This window comes from Cynoglossus semilaevis, chromosome 16 (assembly GCF_000523025.1).
Source record: "Cynoglossus semilaevis isolate Cse_v1.0 chromosome 16, Cse_v1.0, whole genome shotgun sequence".
In the NCBI taxonomy this organism is placed as follows: Eukaryota; Metazoa; Chordata; class Actinopteri; order Pleuronectiformes; family Cynoglossidae; genus Cynoglossus; species Cynoglossus semilaevis.
The window spans coordinates 12948533-12968777 of NC_024322.1; the positions used below are offsets into that span (position 1 = coordinate 12948533).

At 37.8% G+C, this 20245-nt stretch overlaps 1 protein-coding gene across 3 annotated transcripts in view; it reads right to left on the bottom strand.

Moving 5' to 3' along the window:
• Positions 1–20245, bottom strand: part of erbb4b (erb-b2 receptor tyrosine kinase 4b) — a 96214-nt gene that overhangs the window by 14805 nt on the left and 61164 nt on the right. For 2 of the 3 annotated variants that reach the window (XM_017039970.2, XM_017039969.2), the window contains exons 18-20: positions 18906–19028; positions 17881–17979; positions 13398–13583 (exon numbers count right to left, since the gene is read on the bottom strand). In XM_017039970.2, the coding sequence (XP_016895459.1) occupies positions 13398–13583; positions 17881–17979; positions 18906–19028 (408 nt within the window). The remainder of the gene's footprint in view (positions 1–13397; positions 13584–17880; positions 17980–18905; positions 19029–20245) is intronic. The other variant, XM_017039971.2, reaches the window with a different exon arrangement.

Consider the following 20245-nt stretch of genomic DNA (forward strand, 5'->3'; position numbering starts at 1 on the left):
ATTCTGGGACAAGAGGACATCTTGATATGAAAATCCATCTCAACAGAAGCCTTTATAGAAATGGCACATTCACATATGTCGCTCCCCCATGCCAGGCTACTGATAACATCACAGATGCTGGATTTTGCACCTTTCATCAATGACAGTCTGGATGGTCTTTTTCGTCTTTGGCGAATGACATCTGATTTTTGCTTATTTGTAGACATGTCCATCTCGTCTTGGGCCAAGAGAATGTGAGAACAATTCTTCACAAAATTGTTCAACACCTAGCTGCCAATAGAAGAGGGTGGGGTACACAACCTGGGAAGTTCGCCAGTACAATACAAGGCCACATATAGAAAAACATTCACTTTCAAATAAAAAAGAAAAGATTGCTACAAATTTAATTCCATAGTTCGGTCTAGTCATGTACTTATCCCTTCATTAATTGATGACATGCAGGGATTTATTTTTACATCTTATATTTCGACCTCGTCTCCCTTCATGCACTTGTGAGAGCTTTGACATCATATGCCGTTGCACTTAACAGGGAGGTGAGCGTCAACGGTGAGTCACTGTCTTAGTCATGGATAAAGGTCGATGAGAGAAATCTCCTTGACAAGGAGTTTGACAATAAAATGACCACAAGAGTGTAGCTCTGAAAGACAGCTGTAATAAACATCAGTTAATGGCCTCACCACTGTCTCACACTGTTAGCTTGGATATTTTTAGGAGGAGGAGACATCAGCAGACGTGAAGGCTTTCTGTTTGAACTAATTATGAAACATAAAAGAACGGCTGTCAGTGCTAAGAACTGAAGTATCGTTTTTTCCATGACAACTTTAGACAAAGCATTAGTATATGTTTCAAAAATGAATAAAGGTTTAAATATAATTTCCCTCATATACATACATATCAATTCAATACATATACGTTAAGTGACTTTTTTGTTTGTACCGTGGGGTTCTTGGAATCTAAAATACTGATTGGGAAAAACTGCTGATGAGCATTAATCAGTAAAAATAAATGAATAGTATAAATGTATTTAAAGCCTCACTTATACATCTGACTTCTGTATCTGCATGCCCATCACTCTGATACTGTTTCACTGCAGCAGTTTAATTCTTATCGATTAATAGATTTTCAAAACTAATGATACAAGCTGAGTCATTTTTTTTTTTACTTGGAATGGTGGTAAAGAAATTCTCATTATTAGAAATAGAAAGGACCAAACAGGACTTATGGACTGCACCCTGGCTGCTTTAACGACCTTTCATACGTCAAGAAAAATACTGTTCACCAAGAATATATTTTGACCTCCCATCTTGGTTTGTATGCTTATTTCACAGAGTCTGGGAACGAAATAGGAGTGGACCGGACTGTCTCCAGATTTGTTTTGTGGAGACAGATCTAGCGACAAATGGCAAAGGGCTGAGATTTAATCAATGGGAGGAGAGAGTGAGGAGAGGTGGCGCCCATTTTTCAACGACTGACACTTCCTACTGTTGGTTATCCTGGCACACACACACAGACAGACACACACTCTTAACTGCAATGGAAGCCCTTAATATAAAGGTTACCAGCAAACAGTCATCTATATAATTAGGTGAATCATCCTTATAGAAAACATTTGTAATGAACTACCAATAAAAGGTTCTATTAATCATACCTGCATGTCTCCTTCCTGCATATGTGTATGGAGGAGAGTGCATGGTTGTGTGTGTGTGTGTGTGTGAGAGAGAGAGAGAGGGAGAAAAAGAGAGCGTGAGCAAGTGAAAGAGAAATTACACATGTAAGCAGCATTTAATTCTGTTTACGCAGAATATTATGAGGAATTTTCCTGAGTAAACATTCAATTACAGTTACAGGGAACACATGGAAACTGCTGTAATGTTCTGTGTTTAGACGACCTCATACTCAGTGAAAACGCTTAAACGCTCTATATCCTATTATTCACGTTTAAATTACCGACTGATGAATGAGGCTACTAGGATGCGTCTGTTGAACTTCTAAAATGTTTACCATATAAATAGCTAAGCTAAGCTCATTGCTGCCCTTCAATTCAGACTTCAATTATTGATTATTGAAATCCAAGTATACGTAGACCACAGGTGGTCGTTCTCAGTCAAACTAAGGAAAGTATATGGAACAATAGATTTTTCGGAAATCAAATTTACAAAAAAGGCACATGGAAAAATATAGAGGCCATTAAATTCTAAGCACTGAACACTCAGCAGTAAAAGAAACTGTCTTGTCAGTGCTGTTTTTCTCTTTTATTATTCAGCCTCTTTAGTTAATTTTATCTGCTGTGCCACTTTCTCTGGGAGCACAGGCTGTTTTTTTCCGTGACTGTCTTTTTCTCTTATCCTACTGCAAATAATCAGACAGTTTTATTGGAGGCTCATGACAACATTGCAACATCTATTTGACGTACTACATATTTAATGTATGCTTTGAATGAAAAACATCCCGCAGGGCATCAAAGAAGGTATGAGTTTGGATGAGAAAATGGGGTGGAAGGAGGTGAGAGGATAACGAAATAATGATGAGAGCAAGGAGGCTCTGCTTTTGTTTTCATCACCGATGTCACGGTAGAGTTTCGAAAATGACCATGGGGGGCAATTTGAAAAAGAAAAAGAAAAACGCAATTTGTCTCTGCTAAGACGGGGTTAGCACTGTGAGAATGAAATGCTGCCTGTATACATTTATTCTCTCTGATAACACAGCTTTAACCCAGCACAGAGGACGGACCCCTCCTTTGGTAAGTGATCTTCACCTCCAACGCATAGATCATACCTTTATTAAATATTGTGATTTCTTAATTATTCATTTGAGTAAAACTTAACTTTCTATGGAGAATTCTGAAGGTTTCATCTCACAACAGGCCGTGACCTGATTCTGTAACGCCTCTAAGGATTAAAATCTAATTCTATTCAAATGGGGGTTTTTTTCAGTAAAAGCAAAAAGAAAAAAAAAATCAAATTAAACTAGATAAAAAAAATATTGCAAACCTTTAATTAAATGAACAAGTTTCCATCCAAGTTTGGTTCAAAAACTTTGTGTTTGCATGATTTAAAATTTGTAAGGTAGTAAAACACAACACAGCCCATGGGTGGCCAGAATACATGTATAATTTAAAAAATATATATAACAAGGAGGTTTGTAACACCTGACAAATATGTCATTACTTGTTTTTTTAATTATTATGTTTATCCTGCTATTGTATTTCTAAACTTTACACAGGACATTTTTGACATGCTAAGAGTTCGAGATTGTGTCTATTCTACAATCTATGCAAATGTGATTTTCAGGGGGGAGGGGAGAGGGGAGACCGGTCATGATGTTAGTAAGGGGCTGTCAAGCCATCCTCACTCTAAATAGGATTCAACCTCTTCGCTGTAACTGTCACTCTGACAGCTGAGCAGAGAATGACCCCACTTGCCCCCGGCCGTTATATTTTGAAGTTAACAACCCTGCTGTCAGAGGATTCATGTCTGCTGCTCCTAAATTATCAAGTGAGATCAGGAATGTGAAATTAGCCAGGAGTTTTTTCCACTGAAGACGCTGCACCTGTGGTCTGTAGAGTAGAAAGAGGACAGTGGCAGTTTTTAGGAGACGATAGATAGCTTTATATAGTTTTTGACATGTCTGTAATCGAATTAGACCTTTAAGCTGTGAGAAAAGAATGATTTTGAAACATTACTCTTAACATCATTCTCTAGTTTACATATATGGATGTTTAAACAATGCATGGAAAAAAGAAATAGAATAGACAAGAGACAAGCCAGTGTCCATTTCTGGTAAGACGAGATGAGTTTATGAATCTGAAACCTTTCATCCATCCAGCTCTCATGAATGAATGTATGAAGGATATTCTCTGACCTCACTGCCCATAGTGAGAGGAAGAGAGGGAAATACTGATGAGTGGCCAAAATGAAAAATATATGACAGCAGTGATAACAGGGCACATTTGGTTAAGTCGTTTGACAGAGACTAGTCAGACGAGGTGTCACATTTCACTTTGTAATTCACAATTGGATACTTAACCTCTTGTGAAAACAGCAACAGATGAAACACCAATAAAACATTTCTGTCATAACTGCCATATAAAAATGTCACAAGCTCACAATAATCATTAAATAAATAATTACTTTTTTAATCTCACAAGAAATTCCCCTTTGTGTCTTTTGTTAGCCCCTGTGCCAACATCCTTCCGCCCATAATCTCTATTATCTTGCCTTATCTTCTGGACAGTACCACTGTCTCTACACCATACATCCCAGCAGATCTCACTACCATCCTCTGAAGCCTCCATTTTTATTTTGCTGCTTTTCTTACTTCACAAAGCACCACTGACACTTTGACAATGTGAATCCTTAGTAGAAGGTATGTTTTACAAAGTAGCTGCTTCAAAGTGCATACTTACTTTAAATTAACACTGTAATTTAACACTGTCAATGTTTTTTCATTCTATTTCACAGCAGAAACCACAACAAACTCCGAGCTTTCAGATCAGCATGCACTCGCTGATTAAAAAAAACAAAAATCATACTGTACGCTCTATTTTTAGGACACTCTCTGTGCATAATAGCCGGGATCTCTCACTCTCTCTTTCTGTATTTTCCTCACTACAAAGCAAATGACTCCACATCAAATACAGTCGGTTCTACTTGCTTTTGTTTCCTGTGTCAATGACAGGTGTTACTTTGTGAGCCTGTGGCTGTGTGACCCAGATTGCTCGGTCCAGTCTTGCTCTTGTCAATTTAGCAGTACCACGTAGTCTCTACTGCCACACGTCCAACATGCCTATTTGCCAGGTCCCCGCAGGCACCTTTGGGATCAGGTGGCAGATTCATAACATACGCCAACAACATGACCTTGTCCTGAAAGGGCCCAGTTCAACCTAATCAGAGGAGCAACAGGGGCCAGAGGGGTGAGTGGGAGTGGAGAAAGAATGAGACACCAGATGGCCATGGTAATGTACTTGGCATGGTGCGATCGGCTACTGTTACTTTTTGTCTTGCTTTTTTGGGTTTTTTTTTTTGGTTTACTGGCCAGTGAGTACACAAAACAGCAAATACAGTTCTTAGAAAACCATTAGGAAGCAAATCACGGTTGAGCTTCGATCGTGAGCCAGATAACTGTGTGCAAATGATGAAATGTTTGGCATAAACAGTAATTTGTCCTTGTTAATTAAAAAAAAACTTTTTCAACACATGGGTTTCTGTACACCCAGCAGAGTTGTGTGTCCTATTTTTTCTACTCACATCTTATCGAAAGGCAAACCAAATAAAACAAAAAGGGCAATTTTACGTGACTCATTGTGAAGGAAAATTCCACTGGAATATACTGTTTCTGTGTGTCATAGTCCTTATTTACAGTGACACAAGCTGTACATTTCTTAGATCATTCATTGACTCAGGTGAAAAAACAGTGTTCAATCTTATTGATTTGGTTTTTTTTTCATTTTGTCTTTCAGGGAGGAAGGAAATGGGGTTTCTACTCCGTAAGCCATCTGTCTGCTCGTCTTCAAATTAAGGAAACCAAATCTGTTTGTGCTTCTCATTGTGAAGATTGGCTCGGCATGTTTGTAAAGAAGAGTACGACTGTTAGACGCACACCACGGAGACACTTGTTGAGTAAACAGACAGTGTGTTTGATTTGAGCTGTGTCTCCCCTGGGACTGACCCTAAACTTTACTCACTCAATTATTTATATGCAACTAAATGTAAAAAGTTTAATACAGAAAACAAACAAACAAACCAGAAAACAAAGCAGGTAGCATACAGGAAGCTGAATACATTTACAAATATTACTTGTATAATTTCATCTGATTGAAGTAAATTATTCTTGCTAGTACAGCCTAAAATGAATACTGCCTTTATTTAACACAATGGTTCCAAATCTCTGTGTGGCGCCCCCTTTTTGTCTATAAAATTATTGTCTGGTTCCCCCATGTTGACACCTTTTCACTCTCTGCTATTTTTCACACTGTACTTCTTACAAAATAAATATAAAATAATTAATTAAATCACTGTAATTTTCTCATTCTGGCACATGTACTATGTATTCAGTTTGGACAATTTACTAAAACACACCTCTAGATGTAAATATTTCTGGACTAAGTCTAGGGACTATCTTGTATTAAAGAGAATTTATTAGTTCCTCATTTTCTCACCACGGTACGACTCCAGTGCAACGGTGCTATAACAGCTTTCGTGAAGTCAGGAGAGAAAAAAAGGAGGAGGAGAAGGTGACGGCAGGGACATGACACCAGAGACACAGAGAAAATGAAATGAGGATGAGGGACTTTGCCCGAGGACTTTTGGAAATGAAGGCAGAGTGAAAAGAACCGAGTGGATGATGATTTCAGGAACAGGACTTCATCCCTAAGTCAAAGAAATGCTGTTTGTGTGGTTGGTTATTACAAAATAAACGTATTAGGTTAACATATCTTTTTTTGTACACTGCTGGTATCAGAGACAATATCGTCACCTACTCAGCACCAAGGAAACCACAGTCACGTGAGAAGGCAGCATGCAACAAGGATGATAACTTCTCAGCCGTCAATAAATTGAAAAAACTGCCACTTAGACTATTAAACCGTCCTCTTTCGGGTGTGAAGTAATGAACTATAACTGAGTAAGGATAATAATGATGATAGTCGTAATTAGTGGCATAATAACAGGGCAATCATAGGGTGGCGTGACGGGAGACATTAGCTGTGAATGATTGAACTGTTGTGGTGCTGGCAGCTTGGCAATCGTGCAGGATTTCCCTGAAATGGGGGGGAAGTGCTTTGTGTGATTATGTGATTGTTTGTTCGGGGGATGCCATTTAAAAATATTTACAAATGTTACACCACTACAAGCCATTTTAATGCTCTAATTGTGATACAGTCAAGCCTACTGTATAAATTTAATATTGAGGACTAACTCTTAGTGTCCTCAACTAAATAAAGGTTGAAGGACTCAAAGTAAATCAAACAAATGACAGTTTTTCTTTATTTTAAGATTATGGTGTACGGTTCGGGGTTTGAGTGGCAGTTTTGTTGAGATTTAGGGCCAACAGTTCGGTAATGTAAGACCGTAATGTAAAATGGTAATGTAAGATGTTTTTTACGTGGATGATGGTGCAAGACTGACAAATAAAATTCTGCCGGACTTTACAACCTGCCCTTAAGGTGCATTAACTCCAAATATAGAAAAATCTTAAAGCAACATTGTAAAACAGGATTTTGTCATTGCCTTGATAAAAGCTAAAACATTTCAAATCCCGTGTCTTGATGATGGCAATCGAGGGCAGACAGGTTTTCTATTGTTTTTATTGATTTACTTTTTCAGACGATACTGAGGACACTTGACAACAACCCTGAGCAAGGACACATTAATGCGCTGCCATGTGGGATTTTGAACTGTCTATTAAACTTCCAAAACCAGGGTCCTTGGGCCCAGAAGTGCAGAACAGGGTAGTGACATAAAAAAATATTCAAAAAAAACTTATCACTCCAAGATAATATCATATCAAATCATATCATTTAGTATATATATATATATAAATACAAGTAAAATTGTGCAGAGTTAAATGGCCATTAATGTTAAAGTCCATACCATGTAGAATGGCTAAGCGTTATTAAATAGATGCTTCTGAATAAATTAGCGTGCTACGGGGAAACCAGTGAAAATAACAGATGGTGCAAACGGTCTGAATGGATGACTATATAACCTGACCTGCACTAATACGAGTACATAATAGTTTCAGAGTTTTACTGCTAATTAAATGAACTGTAATGTGGAGAGGATTAGATCATTAAAAGGTTTATCGGCATGTTAGTTGTGCTTGACTCTGCTTTTTTAACTCTGCTTTTTTTCCCAGCATTTCCTCAAAAGTCCAGTTTCTCAACAACAACAGTTTCCTGTAGCTGGTTTTACAGCTGACAAAGAATCCTAGATACGAAAAGTTTAATCATGAGTCGTACTGCTGAGTTATTTGTTGAAAGTCAATGTTAAAAATCAATGTGAGTCGTACTGCTGAGTTATTTGTTGAAAACAAAAAAAAATGTTAAAATCAATGTTTTGTTTAATATAAATACTGTGTAATACTACAGTGCAAACAGCTATTATTAATATTGTTCTCCATTTTTTAATAACCAACTGAAACATTTTTGTGACAAAAAAAAAAATCAAAAAATTTCAAGGCCATCTAGTCTGATGTAGGGGGTCAGTGGGCTGTAAGTGGGCCTCAGGCCAGGAGTTTACAACCTCAAATGTAAGCAAGCAGTGAAAAATACTATTACTACCCTTTAAACCTGTGTAATGATCATGAGACTTTCATGAAAGTTTCTGTTAATAATTGTACCTATAAATATATAAAGTTGCAGGTCTTCTGTGGCTGGCCACTGCAGAGAAGCATTCAGAATGGTTCCTCTACAAACAAACACTCCTGACACAGTGGTCCGAACCTCAATGCTACAATGACACTTATAATCAATAACAATTACAAAGAAGTTAATTGTTTTTGTGCTGCACAAACTACTACGTCTCAACATACCCAATATCTTTTCAAGTGTATTTTCAACTGGCTTGTGGAAAGTCCACCTCTAGGCTGCATTAAACAAAAATACTGTTGTGGAACTGCCACCCACCCACACACACACACAGACAGACACGCAGACACACTATTCACAGAGCAAATAGTGATGGTATATTTGTCTCCTCTGGGAAATAAACAGGAAATCACACGGTGAAGCCATTCTTTAATAAGCACTGAGAGGAGGAGATATAAGGCAACAGTTTGATTTCCAAAGATATTTTCCAAAGCAGTGTTTATGTGAAAAAGGTTAAGAAGAAATGACAACATTTGCAGTTTGACAAACTGAGAGGGAGAGGAAAAATAAAACTATTAATAAAACATGTAGTAAACCTTAGTTTTTATAATAAATACTGCAAACATAAAACGATGCGGGATGGACCTTGCGCTGAAAATCCTTGCCTTTAGCAGCGGTTCCATACGGGCAGCATTTAAATTTAACCCTGGGGTAATGTGTGCAATCTACACACCCTTATTTCATGTGTACGTCTGTATGTACAGTAGCAATCACTCAACAGTGTAAACCTCTCTGTCTGTGCCTCCAGTCTCATCTAGTCTGCAGACTGCCTCAAGACAAACTGTATATACCCACTGCCCTACCTGTCCTCACCTATCTCCTCTCAGCCAGCAACTAATGAGGAATGAGGAGTGGAAGAGAGTGGAAGATAGGAAATAAGAGTGAACGAGAGAGAGAGAGAGAGTAAGAGAGACATGGTGGTTTATTTTTTTGTACTTTTGAGTGACAACATGCCAGCAGTGAGTCAGTACAGTGTGTCTGCTGCCTTAAAGTTTGCTCTGTTTGCAATTAGACACAACTGCTGCCATGTTATGCGTCTAGAATTAAATATTTTAGAGAACTTCTTTAGATAAAAATGGGTGTTTTTTGGTATTTATTGCACATTTCCGGCCATTTATCTACTCTTTGTTAAATCTATAATGAACTGAGTACGGTGGCAGAGATGTCCTTTTGCCAATTCCCAGGGTACATCACTTGACATCTCCCCAGCATGTTGTTGCAGATCAATAAACTCTGCATTTTTACAGGACTAATACGTATTTCTACTGTTCAACAGGTTGAATATGACTTGAAGTAGCATAGTTTTTGTGATTCTAAGACTGACTGTAACATTGCTGTTTGATTAACTTCACCCGATATACTTGTGTTTTATTGTTGCGCAGTTTATTTTAAAATAATTAGTTTGATATTTTGAAAATTAATCTAAAACCTTGGATATTAATTTGTATAGTAAATATTTATATATACATATAAACACACAAATATGAAGACAGAGAGAGAGAGAGAACAAGACAGAAAGAGAGAGAGTACTATATGTTTTTTTTCACCTTAGAAGGTTCACTGTTTGTGATAGGCCTGTTGCATGACTGTCTAAAGTCAAAGGTAGATGACAATTGTGAACTCATAATTTGTCACTTGGTTACGTCCAATCTGTAAACACTATATTTTAAGTAGGCAACTAGTAGAAGTATTTGCCTTTTTTTTTTATCTACGGAAAATACAGCAGCTTGCCTGTGGGTGTTTTTTTTTTTTTTTTTTAACCAGGGGTCAACATAACGGAAGCTGGTGCTGTCTTTTTACATTTTTACTTGAATATGTTTTTATCACGGACAGACCGTGGTTGAGGTTACACATACTGTAGAAAGATGATGCCCTATGTTGAGTTTCTTTTACATGTTCCTTGGTGAGGGTTTTTTTTTATGTAACCCCGTGGATGTATATAATGAGTGGGAGACAGGGATGTTTGCTAGGTCTAGTCTTCACAAACAAATGACCCTGGGATCTCATATACTTAGTGTAGGGCCCTGTTATAAAACACAAATATACACACACACACACACACACAAAGCACCAAACAACAGCTTTAAGTAAACATAGACAGAATTCATTTCTTTAAATTGTTGTATTAATGTAAAATGATGCCCTATTCTAAAAAAAAAAAGCCTTACAGGAAGGACAACGCTGAGCTTTCCACCCAAGGCAAAATAACTGATGTTCACACTAAATTTCAAACAGGAAAATAAATCCTTTTGGCAGCTACTATTGTTGTTTACAAGCCTTTCCTTCTTCCCCTCTGCTAGTTCAAAGGATTTATTGTGTAAGCTTCCCAATTGTCCCAGTTTACAGAAAGGAAAGGATCTTGTCAGGACAGCGCCTTACAGTAACAGTCACATTTTAATATTCAAACGCAGAGAATAACTGCATTGTGGCCATTCTTTTCCCTTTAAGCTTGTTATGTTTGCGATAAAAACGGCTTTGACTTGTCTCCTCAGATGTTTTGAGAGTGAAAAAAAAAAAAACCCACGGCAGGTCAGATCCACTTAACAAATTCTTTGACAGTTAAAGATACCATTCATAAAATCCAAGCACATTCTAAGGTTGTTGAGTACCAGTGGGCAGAATAGAAGCCTGGACTTTAAAAAAATGAATGTGCCAATAACATAGTTAGCCTGTAACTTGCCCAGGGACACAATGAGGGGTGAAACCAAAAATCGAAACCATACTAATGATTTATAATTGGTCAAATACCATTAGGGCTGCTGAAGAGGACTGTTCTGATTTCCTAATAATATAATGGTATTATATTTTAAAATCAGAGAAGAGACAAATCCGTTCCATAAAATGAATTCTGCGTGTAATAAAGAAAATATATTGATGCATTTATATTAGTTTTAATTCGAAATACAGTAAACTGTAGGGCATATAAATGTATCTTAACAAAGTAAACATTAAAATTTTAAAAAGGTCAAGTGTCTTTTTTGCTGCTTGTATTTTTGTGTTATCATTGCTTCTTACAACCAATTAACAGTGCATTGCATCTCTGATTTCACATCAAAACATGGAAAACTGTAACTCATCCATCCCGACTAAAAAAAGAGACAGCAGAGTTGAAGAAGTAGGAAGTGATTTAAAAGGCAAGCAGACATAATGAGGAGAGTGTGATGTAGTGGGGAATGTAAAGATAAAACAGGAAAGTGGGAAAAAAAGAAATCTGTGGCATCTGAGCCTTGCATACATAGTAGCTCTGATGAATCTGCTCATTAGCATGACTCTCAGGGCAGATAGCTCCATTAATAATATATGCCTGCAATGGCAGCCATGACAGAAAGGGAGGACCGCGGAGACATTGCCTTAGTGAGTGGACCCGGACACGAGCACTGACAACGCTTCGAGACTCTACATCGCACAAGTGGCAATGGACCCGTAGGCCATTAGCAGTAGGCTACACAGCTGCAGGCAATCATATTTATTGCATTAATTTGTTTCCTCAATTATTGTTATTTTGTTGTTGTTCTGGTCACAGAGTATTTCTGCAGTTGGAGCAGGTACAGTGAAGGTCACAGGAGTAAGCATAGCCATAAGGCCTACTGAAGCTTTGCTCTCATGTGGTCACGTGAAATACATACTGTACATTCAGAACGTTTGATTTTGATTTGATTCATCCCAATTCATTTAGATGTATTGCTTAATGCGAAGACAATGTCAGTTTTCAGACACTTAAATCAAGGTAATAAACTCTTCAGGGCACAGAAAGGCTTCATGTTGTGTTGACGCCAGCCAAAGCAAATTATTGAAAGAAAAAAAAAACCATAGCCACATGACACATAACAGTAGTAAATAATGCATCCTCATATCTACCCTTTATGAATTATACATTTCTCCATGTTGACAACTGTTCACAGTGGGCACATGCAGTATTAATACATGTGTGCAAAGTCAATCCCCACTCACGCTGGACAAAGCAATTTGAGTAATTAAGTCTGTAGAATGTCAATATTTGTCTTACAGAGCATCAGAAATGTGTCATTAGAGTGAGAATTAATGCACATCGTGATTGCCTTCAGTCTAAAACATTTTATGTCAAAGAAATACAGCTGCTCCTGCAGGTAATTAATTGATAACTTGAAATGCTGCCCCTGAAGCAGACTGGAATATTAAATCTGGTGCTGAAAGAATCCTTTTGTTGACTTTGCAACGTATTTAATTACAAAGACTGTATCTAACAGTTGTATCCTCCACTCACTGGATGATTGGACAATGCGACATATTAAGTATATGTCCAATCTGGATGAGGTTCCAATAATTTAACTTCAATGGCTGTTATTTTTTATCCAAAATCACAAAGACAAACTTTCAGATTTTTTTTTACTGTATGCCAATAAACAAGCCTGACCGTAAGACAACTAGCCCATGGTCTGAACAGAACAGTTAGCAAAGGATAGTTCTACTCAAACTCTCAATCAAACTCTGGGTTCTGAGCCCAACACGATTTCACAGCCCCACTGATCTCAAACATCAGGACAAACTAACGGTTTTACTCCACAGTAATAACCTTATATGGCTGGGTCTAAAAAACAACAATAGACATTTTGCTGCCATTTAATTAAAAACTTTGGAAATTTGAGGATGAGAAAAAAATGCATTCCTGTTAGTGAATGTCCAACATTATTATATCTCAATCACTAAGCACAGCAGTCGTTTGACTTGATTACATCAGATGAAAAACAGTTGTCTAGAGGTTTGCACTTGCTAATAGCAGGGATGGATGACATCGTCAGCTGTTAAAGTTAAACTAAACCATAGTTACCAGGTTTAACAAGTGAGGATTAGACAAAGCGTCATTTCGTAAAAATGACATCACAACCTTTACCAGTTCAGGCCAATCTACCAGATTACCAAAAAGCCAAACCAAACATCAGACTCACTAAAACATTGAACTGACCAGTCAAGTAGGTAATAAATAAGCCCAGCCTCTTTAACCAGACAAGCATGCACAGTGTCAAAGTATTAATGATGTTTCCCCTTTCTTTACCTTGGCAATCTGGACACACCAATTGAGCAACAGCTGTGATCCAATGTTGTCCTTGTGCTCGTGGACATAGTCGAGCAGGCATCCATGAGGCATCAGTTGTGTGACCAGCTGGATGGTGGGCGTCAGGCAGACACCCAGCAGGCGGACCAAATGGGGGTGCTCCATGCTGGCCATAATCAGGGCCTCCTGAATGAGAAAGACACCAACTCAGGCATGTGGGGTGATGAGGTGGGGGTGGGTGTTGACCTTTGTCAACAGTGTGACATGTACTGTATACCGAGACACGTATTTTTAGCTTTTTATGTGAAAAACAACCATGAAAATATGAATGGCATTTAAACGGCTGAGTTTTGAATTCAAAACATGCTAACCAAAAATAACAATGAAGTACAGTAAAGAAGTAGTGTACTTACTAACCTTTCTTTAACCAAAACATTTACATTCATAAGTAAAAAGAAGTTTAGTTTTTTCACAGTTCAGATAAAAATATGGAAAAATGGAGAGGAAAAGACATGCAAACAAGGAAGCTAGTCAGCGCTAGTTTGCTAAAGGTTTGCTAACTCCCCGGATGTGAAGTAGCAACAGGTTAGCTTGCCGATGTTCCGTACCTGGACGTCCGTTCTTAGGGGTACAAAAGCGACCCACAACCGCCCCTGGCTCTTGGATTAAAGGGAACGCGATCATGCTGGGACATATCGATTCCAAAACTATTAAATACATAAACAAACGCCGATACGCGAAGCTTCCGTATTACCTCCTGAAACCCAGCGCGGGACACCAGGTCTACTTTCGCGCATGCGCGTTACTTCAGGGACGTACAGTGATAGCGATTGTACAAAAAATAAAAATAATATATATATAGTATATTTCTTTTTATGTATTTACATTATTTATGTTTCAACTTTCCTTGCAATAAGTGAATAATATTAAACTAATGACTGCAGAAACTGATTTGAAAATCTAAGTCAAAATTATTACTTATTTATTTAAAGAAAAGCTTTCAATTTTCTCATCTATGCTAACCCTCTACTGTGGTCAGGATAATATTAAGAACAAGAACTGCATGGAAGCAGTGGGAAAAGCTTTCCTCTATAGAGCAGCTGGACTCAGTCAGAGAAGGAGAAAAACATTCCATGAAGTGAAGCTGCTGCTTCTTTTACATTTAAAGGAACAGGCTGTGGTGGTTTGGGCAATGATAAGGTTGCTTCAGAGCAGCTCCCCTGAGGAGGTGTTTGGGCATGTCTATCTGGACGGACATCTCGAGGGCAGACTCAGGACATGCTTGAGAGATCACAACCCTTGGCTGCCTTAAGACCACCTCAGTACAACCTCACAGCACCTGGTACAACTGACCAGGAGAAAAAAGAAAAAAAAACTGCCTAGACTTTATTGCTGAGACTGCTGCTGACTTTTCAACCAAAAAAAAAAACCATGTATTTCTGCCAACTATGAGTAAGCTCTAAGAAAAAAAAATCCACTAGTTTGTCTCCTTCTTCTCTCTCTCCTTGTCACTGTCTTCACTTCGCTGGTTCAGGTGCATCCAAAACTGCAAGAACCAGATCCAAACCGGACACTGCTGTCATTATTTATATTGTTATCGCTAACTAATAAAATCTAACTCAGCAGAACTACTTTACCATCTAACACTTGATGATGAAGTGTCTTTGTACAACTGTAGTGTTTGCACTGTAACAACTTGTCTGACTGTGTTTGCTCCTGCTCTCTTTCTTTTCTCTCCTCTGCCGGCTCCCCCATATCTTGTTTTCTCTCTTTGCCGAGGCAGGCGGAAACACTGAGCCTGGATTTGCTGGAGAACTCTTCCTGTTAAAAGGGATGGGGTTTTAACAATATCTGGGAAACATATTCTGCTTTTTTTTGTTAATATAAACTCAGTATAACATTGACTGTATTCCTCCATTTTCACATTTTGTTTTTAGAAGATTTCTGATTCTGATTCTAATTTGTTTCAGACAAATGCATTTTGTGAATTAGGGCTATACAAATAAAATGAGCTTGACTTGACCAGCAACATTCAAAGGTGTATTATATGCAGGTGGTGTGCCAATCTGTGATAAGTTAAACGTGCCATTTTGCACCAAAATCAAAAGTTTTTTCAAGTATAGCAAATGGACAAAGACTTCAGAAAAAGTTGCGACTTTACACACTGCCAAACTCCATCATGTTTACAAGTGTGGAGCGAACTCCTGAAGATCACAGGGCCCACTATTCTGTTTAAGGCTCAGGATTCTCTTGAAGAGAGCAGCAAGGCTCCGCAGAGTCAGAAACAGTAGGTTTTTTATCCAAACCCTCAACATCAAAGTGAAGGCTTCACATGGCTGCCGGCCTTCCGAGGGGTAAATACAAACACACACCAGGTGAGGCTGTTGAAGTCTCTGTGTCTTTAAGTGAAGCAGACTGAACTCAGATCGGTCTTAATACCACATGTCACAGACATTTATATCAGAGGAGTTCACAGTGGATTTATTCATCGAGCTTTGATTTTTCTTGTGCTGTGTCAGCGCCTGTGAGGAACTTGTGATACCTCCTTAAACAAAAGGTTTATATACTGCAACAGAAATGTTTTACATTTAATACTGGGGAATGCTGCAAAAGCAACACATTAATAACTAAAAGTACAATATCCCAATTAATAATAAAATAATTTCTCTGACATCTTAATTAACCATAAACAAATTCAGAAATAAATGCTTGCCAGAAATGTCAAAATACTGTGACACGATTAGGGTCGGACAGCAAATGTCCAGTGTTCTGGCCAAAGTAATTTCTACAAAGACCGCTTTGTGTTTTGTCACTAAAGATCTGGCCAAAGTAATTTCTACAAAGACCACTTTGTGTTGTGTTTTGTCACTAAAGGGTCTCACATTTATTGTGGTAGGAAATGTTGGTAGGACATTTAAGAAAATGGTTGTACACCAAACAACAAAAACCAGAATAATTAGAATTAAAATCTTTAGAGCATCAAAAGCAAAAGCAGCCAATGGTCAAATACCGACTTACAGTAATGTGTAGCTTCTCTGCATTTTAAATGTATGTTTATGTGAGTGAGTTTTTTTGGTGGAAAAATACTCTTTGTAGTTAAAAAAAAACAAGCCTAAGGCAAAGGTTTGGAAACTCTTTTGGAATAACACTCTGCAGTGTGTCCTGTTTGCCACAAGCCACTGTTTTAATTTGAAGTACGTTAACACACGCACACACGCACACACACACGTGCACTGTTGCAGATTTATTGACCCAACCCAACGAAAAAGTACTAGGTACGCAAATAAAAGATACTTGGTAATTGTATCGTTTTGTAAAATAAATATGGTATAACAGTCCTATAAATACACAGACACAGAACGGTGTCTTACTGTTGATATTTTATTTATCAGGAAGAAGTGTAAATGTCACCTGAATCTTGAAGAGGATGCTGCAGTATATTCCATATATTGGAGATTACTGTGACATTTAACTAATGGAATTTCTTTTGTTTACTTATGAAAGAACGAAACAAAACACTTTAAAATAAACGCAAAAATCAATGTCCCGTTTCCTCTGTGTGCCTGAATCTACTTGCTAAGTCCACAGCCTGCAGCCCATTACTAATCTTGTAATGATGAACTCCAATTCAGGGCTCTGTGCAGCTCCAACCATTTCTGACGGTGATAAAAGCTGAACTGTGTCGTCAGTGAAGTTTGGTCACTGCAGACTTGGAGCATTTACATGCACAATTAGTTCTTATTATGCTTATAGCATGGCTAGGCTACTTAATTGCCATCATCAGCTTTGGTAAAGCTCCATGTCAGCCTCTTTTGATGCTCCACAGTTTATGCTGCTTGTCTGCTGCTGATATCTGCTCTGTCTGATTGCCAGATACAGGAAGCCATCCAAGAACTCACTGCACAACAATCAAACGTCACAACAAAAAAACTACCTTTACTCCAAGTATCAATTGAAGAAAAAAAAAGAGTGGAGCTGGTTTGAAAAATTAGAGTTTTTTTCTGTGTCAATGTGCCCACTGCTCCCCATGGGGATGGGTTAAAAACAGAGGCTCAGTTTCGTTGTATCCTCGTGGTATAATGACAATACAGACCATAAAATAAATAAATGTCTTTACAGGTTCAAAATTATCTGAGGCACATTTGTTAATGGTGTGTGATCAGGCCCTGACTTTCACCCTACAGCCCTAATGTTATTTCATGAGGTAAAAGATCATTAAATTATTTATATTTCCCTGCAAGGCACATTTTTAAAATATAAAATTATCTTCATTTAAATATTGAAGAGTGGGTTTACAGTTCTGATATGATCCAAATATGAGTATTTGTGATATCAATACATACACATATTGCATACAATATGCATGAATGCATAATAAATACCTTAAACAGGATTTTTTCCCCCTAATATTTTAGCATAAAACACAGATACCAACACATTTACACACAACAGAAAAGAATAAATTCTTTAACTAGATACTCACATCCATGAACTCCACATTAGCCTTAGGTCCAGTTGCCTCACTGAGGATTTTAATGGCCACAGGAATCTTGACCGTTTCACCCTCTGGCACCCAGATACCCTGAAGAACAACACAGAGAAAAAAGAAAATTAGCTACAGTCTTCCAACATATATGGCCAAGAAGGTTGTTGTAGATATTGAGAGAAGAACCTGAGAAGTTAATAAATATTTTGCATTATTTTATCAAAATAATGAAAGTTATTTTCCTAAATGAAGTTCCAGAGAAAAGACAAATTGTTGGCTTTTAAAACTTTAAAACTGCATATGTAAATATGTTAAGTAAAGGAATAATAGTCCGATTACATGTCCATCTAGATGCTGAGCTGCATTAGTAATGACCCCTGATCTGTGCCAGAGGTAAAGGGATCCTTCAATGAAGTTTGTTTGTTCACTTATAGTTAAAGGGAGAATTTTACCATTAAACCATTATTTTTGACTCTACAAATGCACTCGCCTGCAACCCGTGGAAGTATAACAGTCCTGGAGACTATAAATGGACTATTTATGTCTAAATGCCTAGAGGTTAAAGCTTGGTGAGGGTATGATGCAAGATATTGCTTTGACTTCTGCACTTTCATCTGAAAATGTGGTACAATGTGAAGGAATAAATCCACAAAGTGTCTAATGATGATGATCGTGAGAGAGAGGATTTGTTCGTTCTAATTTCAGCACCGTCTTTCCCCCCTCACCCTCACTCATCATCACACTGTTGGTGACCTCAGCCAACTCTTTTTTTTTTTCTTCGTAACCCTGGGGGTCTCAGTGTCTGCTATTACTTATTCTTTTCATCCCTCGCTGCCAGCCCTCTGTCTAATATGCCCTCATTAATGTTCATACCATTTCTCATTCTGCGAAATAATTTAGAATCTAACTTTTTAATGTTTTGTTCTCAGGTATTAATCTGAAAATTTGTTGTAAAATCACAGAATAGATTAATCTGGAAACATATTCGTGTGTGTGTGTGTGTGTGTGTGTGTGTGTGTTACCTTGTACACTGTTCCAAAGGCCCCAGAACCCAGGATCTTGACCTTTTTGAGTTCTGTTTCTTTCAGGATTCGAAGCTGGGCTTGGTTGGGTGCTGTTCCACTGGGTGTTAAAGGTTCAACCAGCTGGGAGCACAATAATAAACAAAAGGTTAGTGTAACCTTAAAAGAAACACTTCTTTTTTCACTGTTGTTTACACAATAACAACACAACAACAACACACATCTTTAAGCCTGTCCTAAAGCACTAGGATAATTTCTAAGCTTGGCCTAAATATAGTCTTTCTAAAATTAGTTAATGTTGACTTTTACTATTGAGACAAATGTAAAACTATGACGATTAGTTTCTAGTTTCATTAGACATTTAAATGAAGTGTGAGCAGATGTGGGAATTAGGAAAAGTAGATAAAGGGTAAAATAAGGAGAACGAGGCGAGAGATGTTGAAAAAATTGTTAGACCTAAGAAGGTTAAGAAAGGCCTGACACTTGTTGTCTCATTACTGCTTAAGTGGAGAAATCAGCAGTTGAATTACTCATTATATTTGGCAGGGGGAGGAGGGTGAAATTGAGTGAGGAGTGTCGAAATCAAGAACAAGTCAGCATTGTTTGGCGACAGAATTAGTCGGGATTTTAAAGCACAGGAGGAGGAGCCGTATAAGAAGAATCATAAAAAGGGTAAGGGTAGAGAGGAAAAAGTTTTAAAAAAGAACTTCTCACGCAGGTTAAAAACAAGGAGGGTAGGGCTCTTACACTGCATGATCAAAATAATAACAAGACCCCGGGGTTGTCTTAAAAGTTACTCAGTCAAACACATGCTGTTTTCACAGTGTAGGGAGCTGTCCAGTACAAGTGGTGCTGAACTGGCTGAGCCTCTGTGGCTAAGCACACGGGAGCTGTCCACATTCTGCAATTGAAAACTAGTGCTGAAATCAAAACCAGTGATGTTTTCTCTTGATGAACAAACACGCTAAGCTAAAGGCTGATTATTATAATTACCATAGGATTTATTAGATAGAGATTACATTCAATTCAACTGCTATGCAAATTTTCCATTATATAATAATAATAATAATACTTGTTACTTGTTGTCCCCCTCCCCCACGTGTTGGTTATAGAAAGCAGTATAATTGCTGGTCAACTATTTGGGCCAAAAATAAGTTGCAATCCTGCATACAGGACAGTACAGTAAGATAATTTCTCATACCTAATGTTAAGATCATTAATTTCACCAAAAACAAAAAGTACTTTGAAGTAGCACTATTTTTAAAAATTCAATTGTGACAACACACACACTGCCAGTGGAGTTGGAAAAAAAAAGATTTCAAGTACTACCAGTGTTCCAC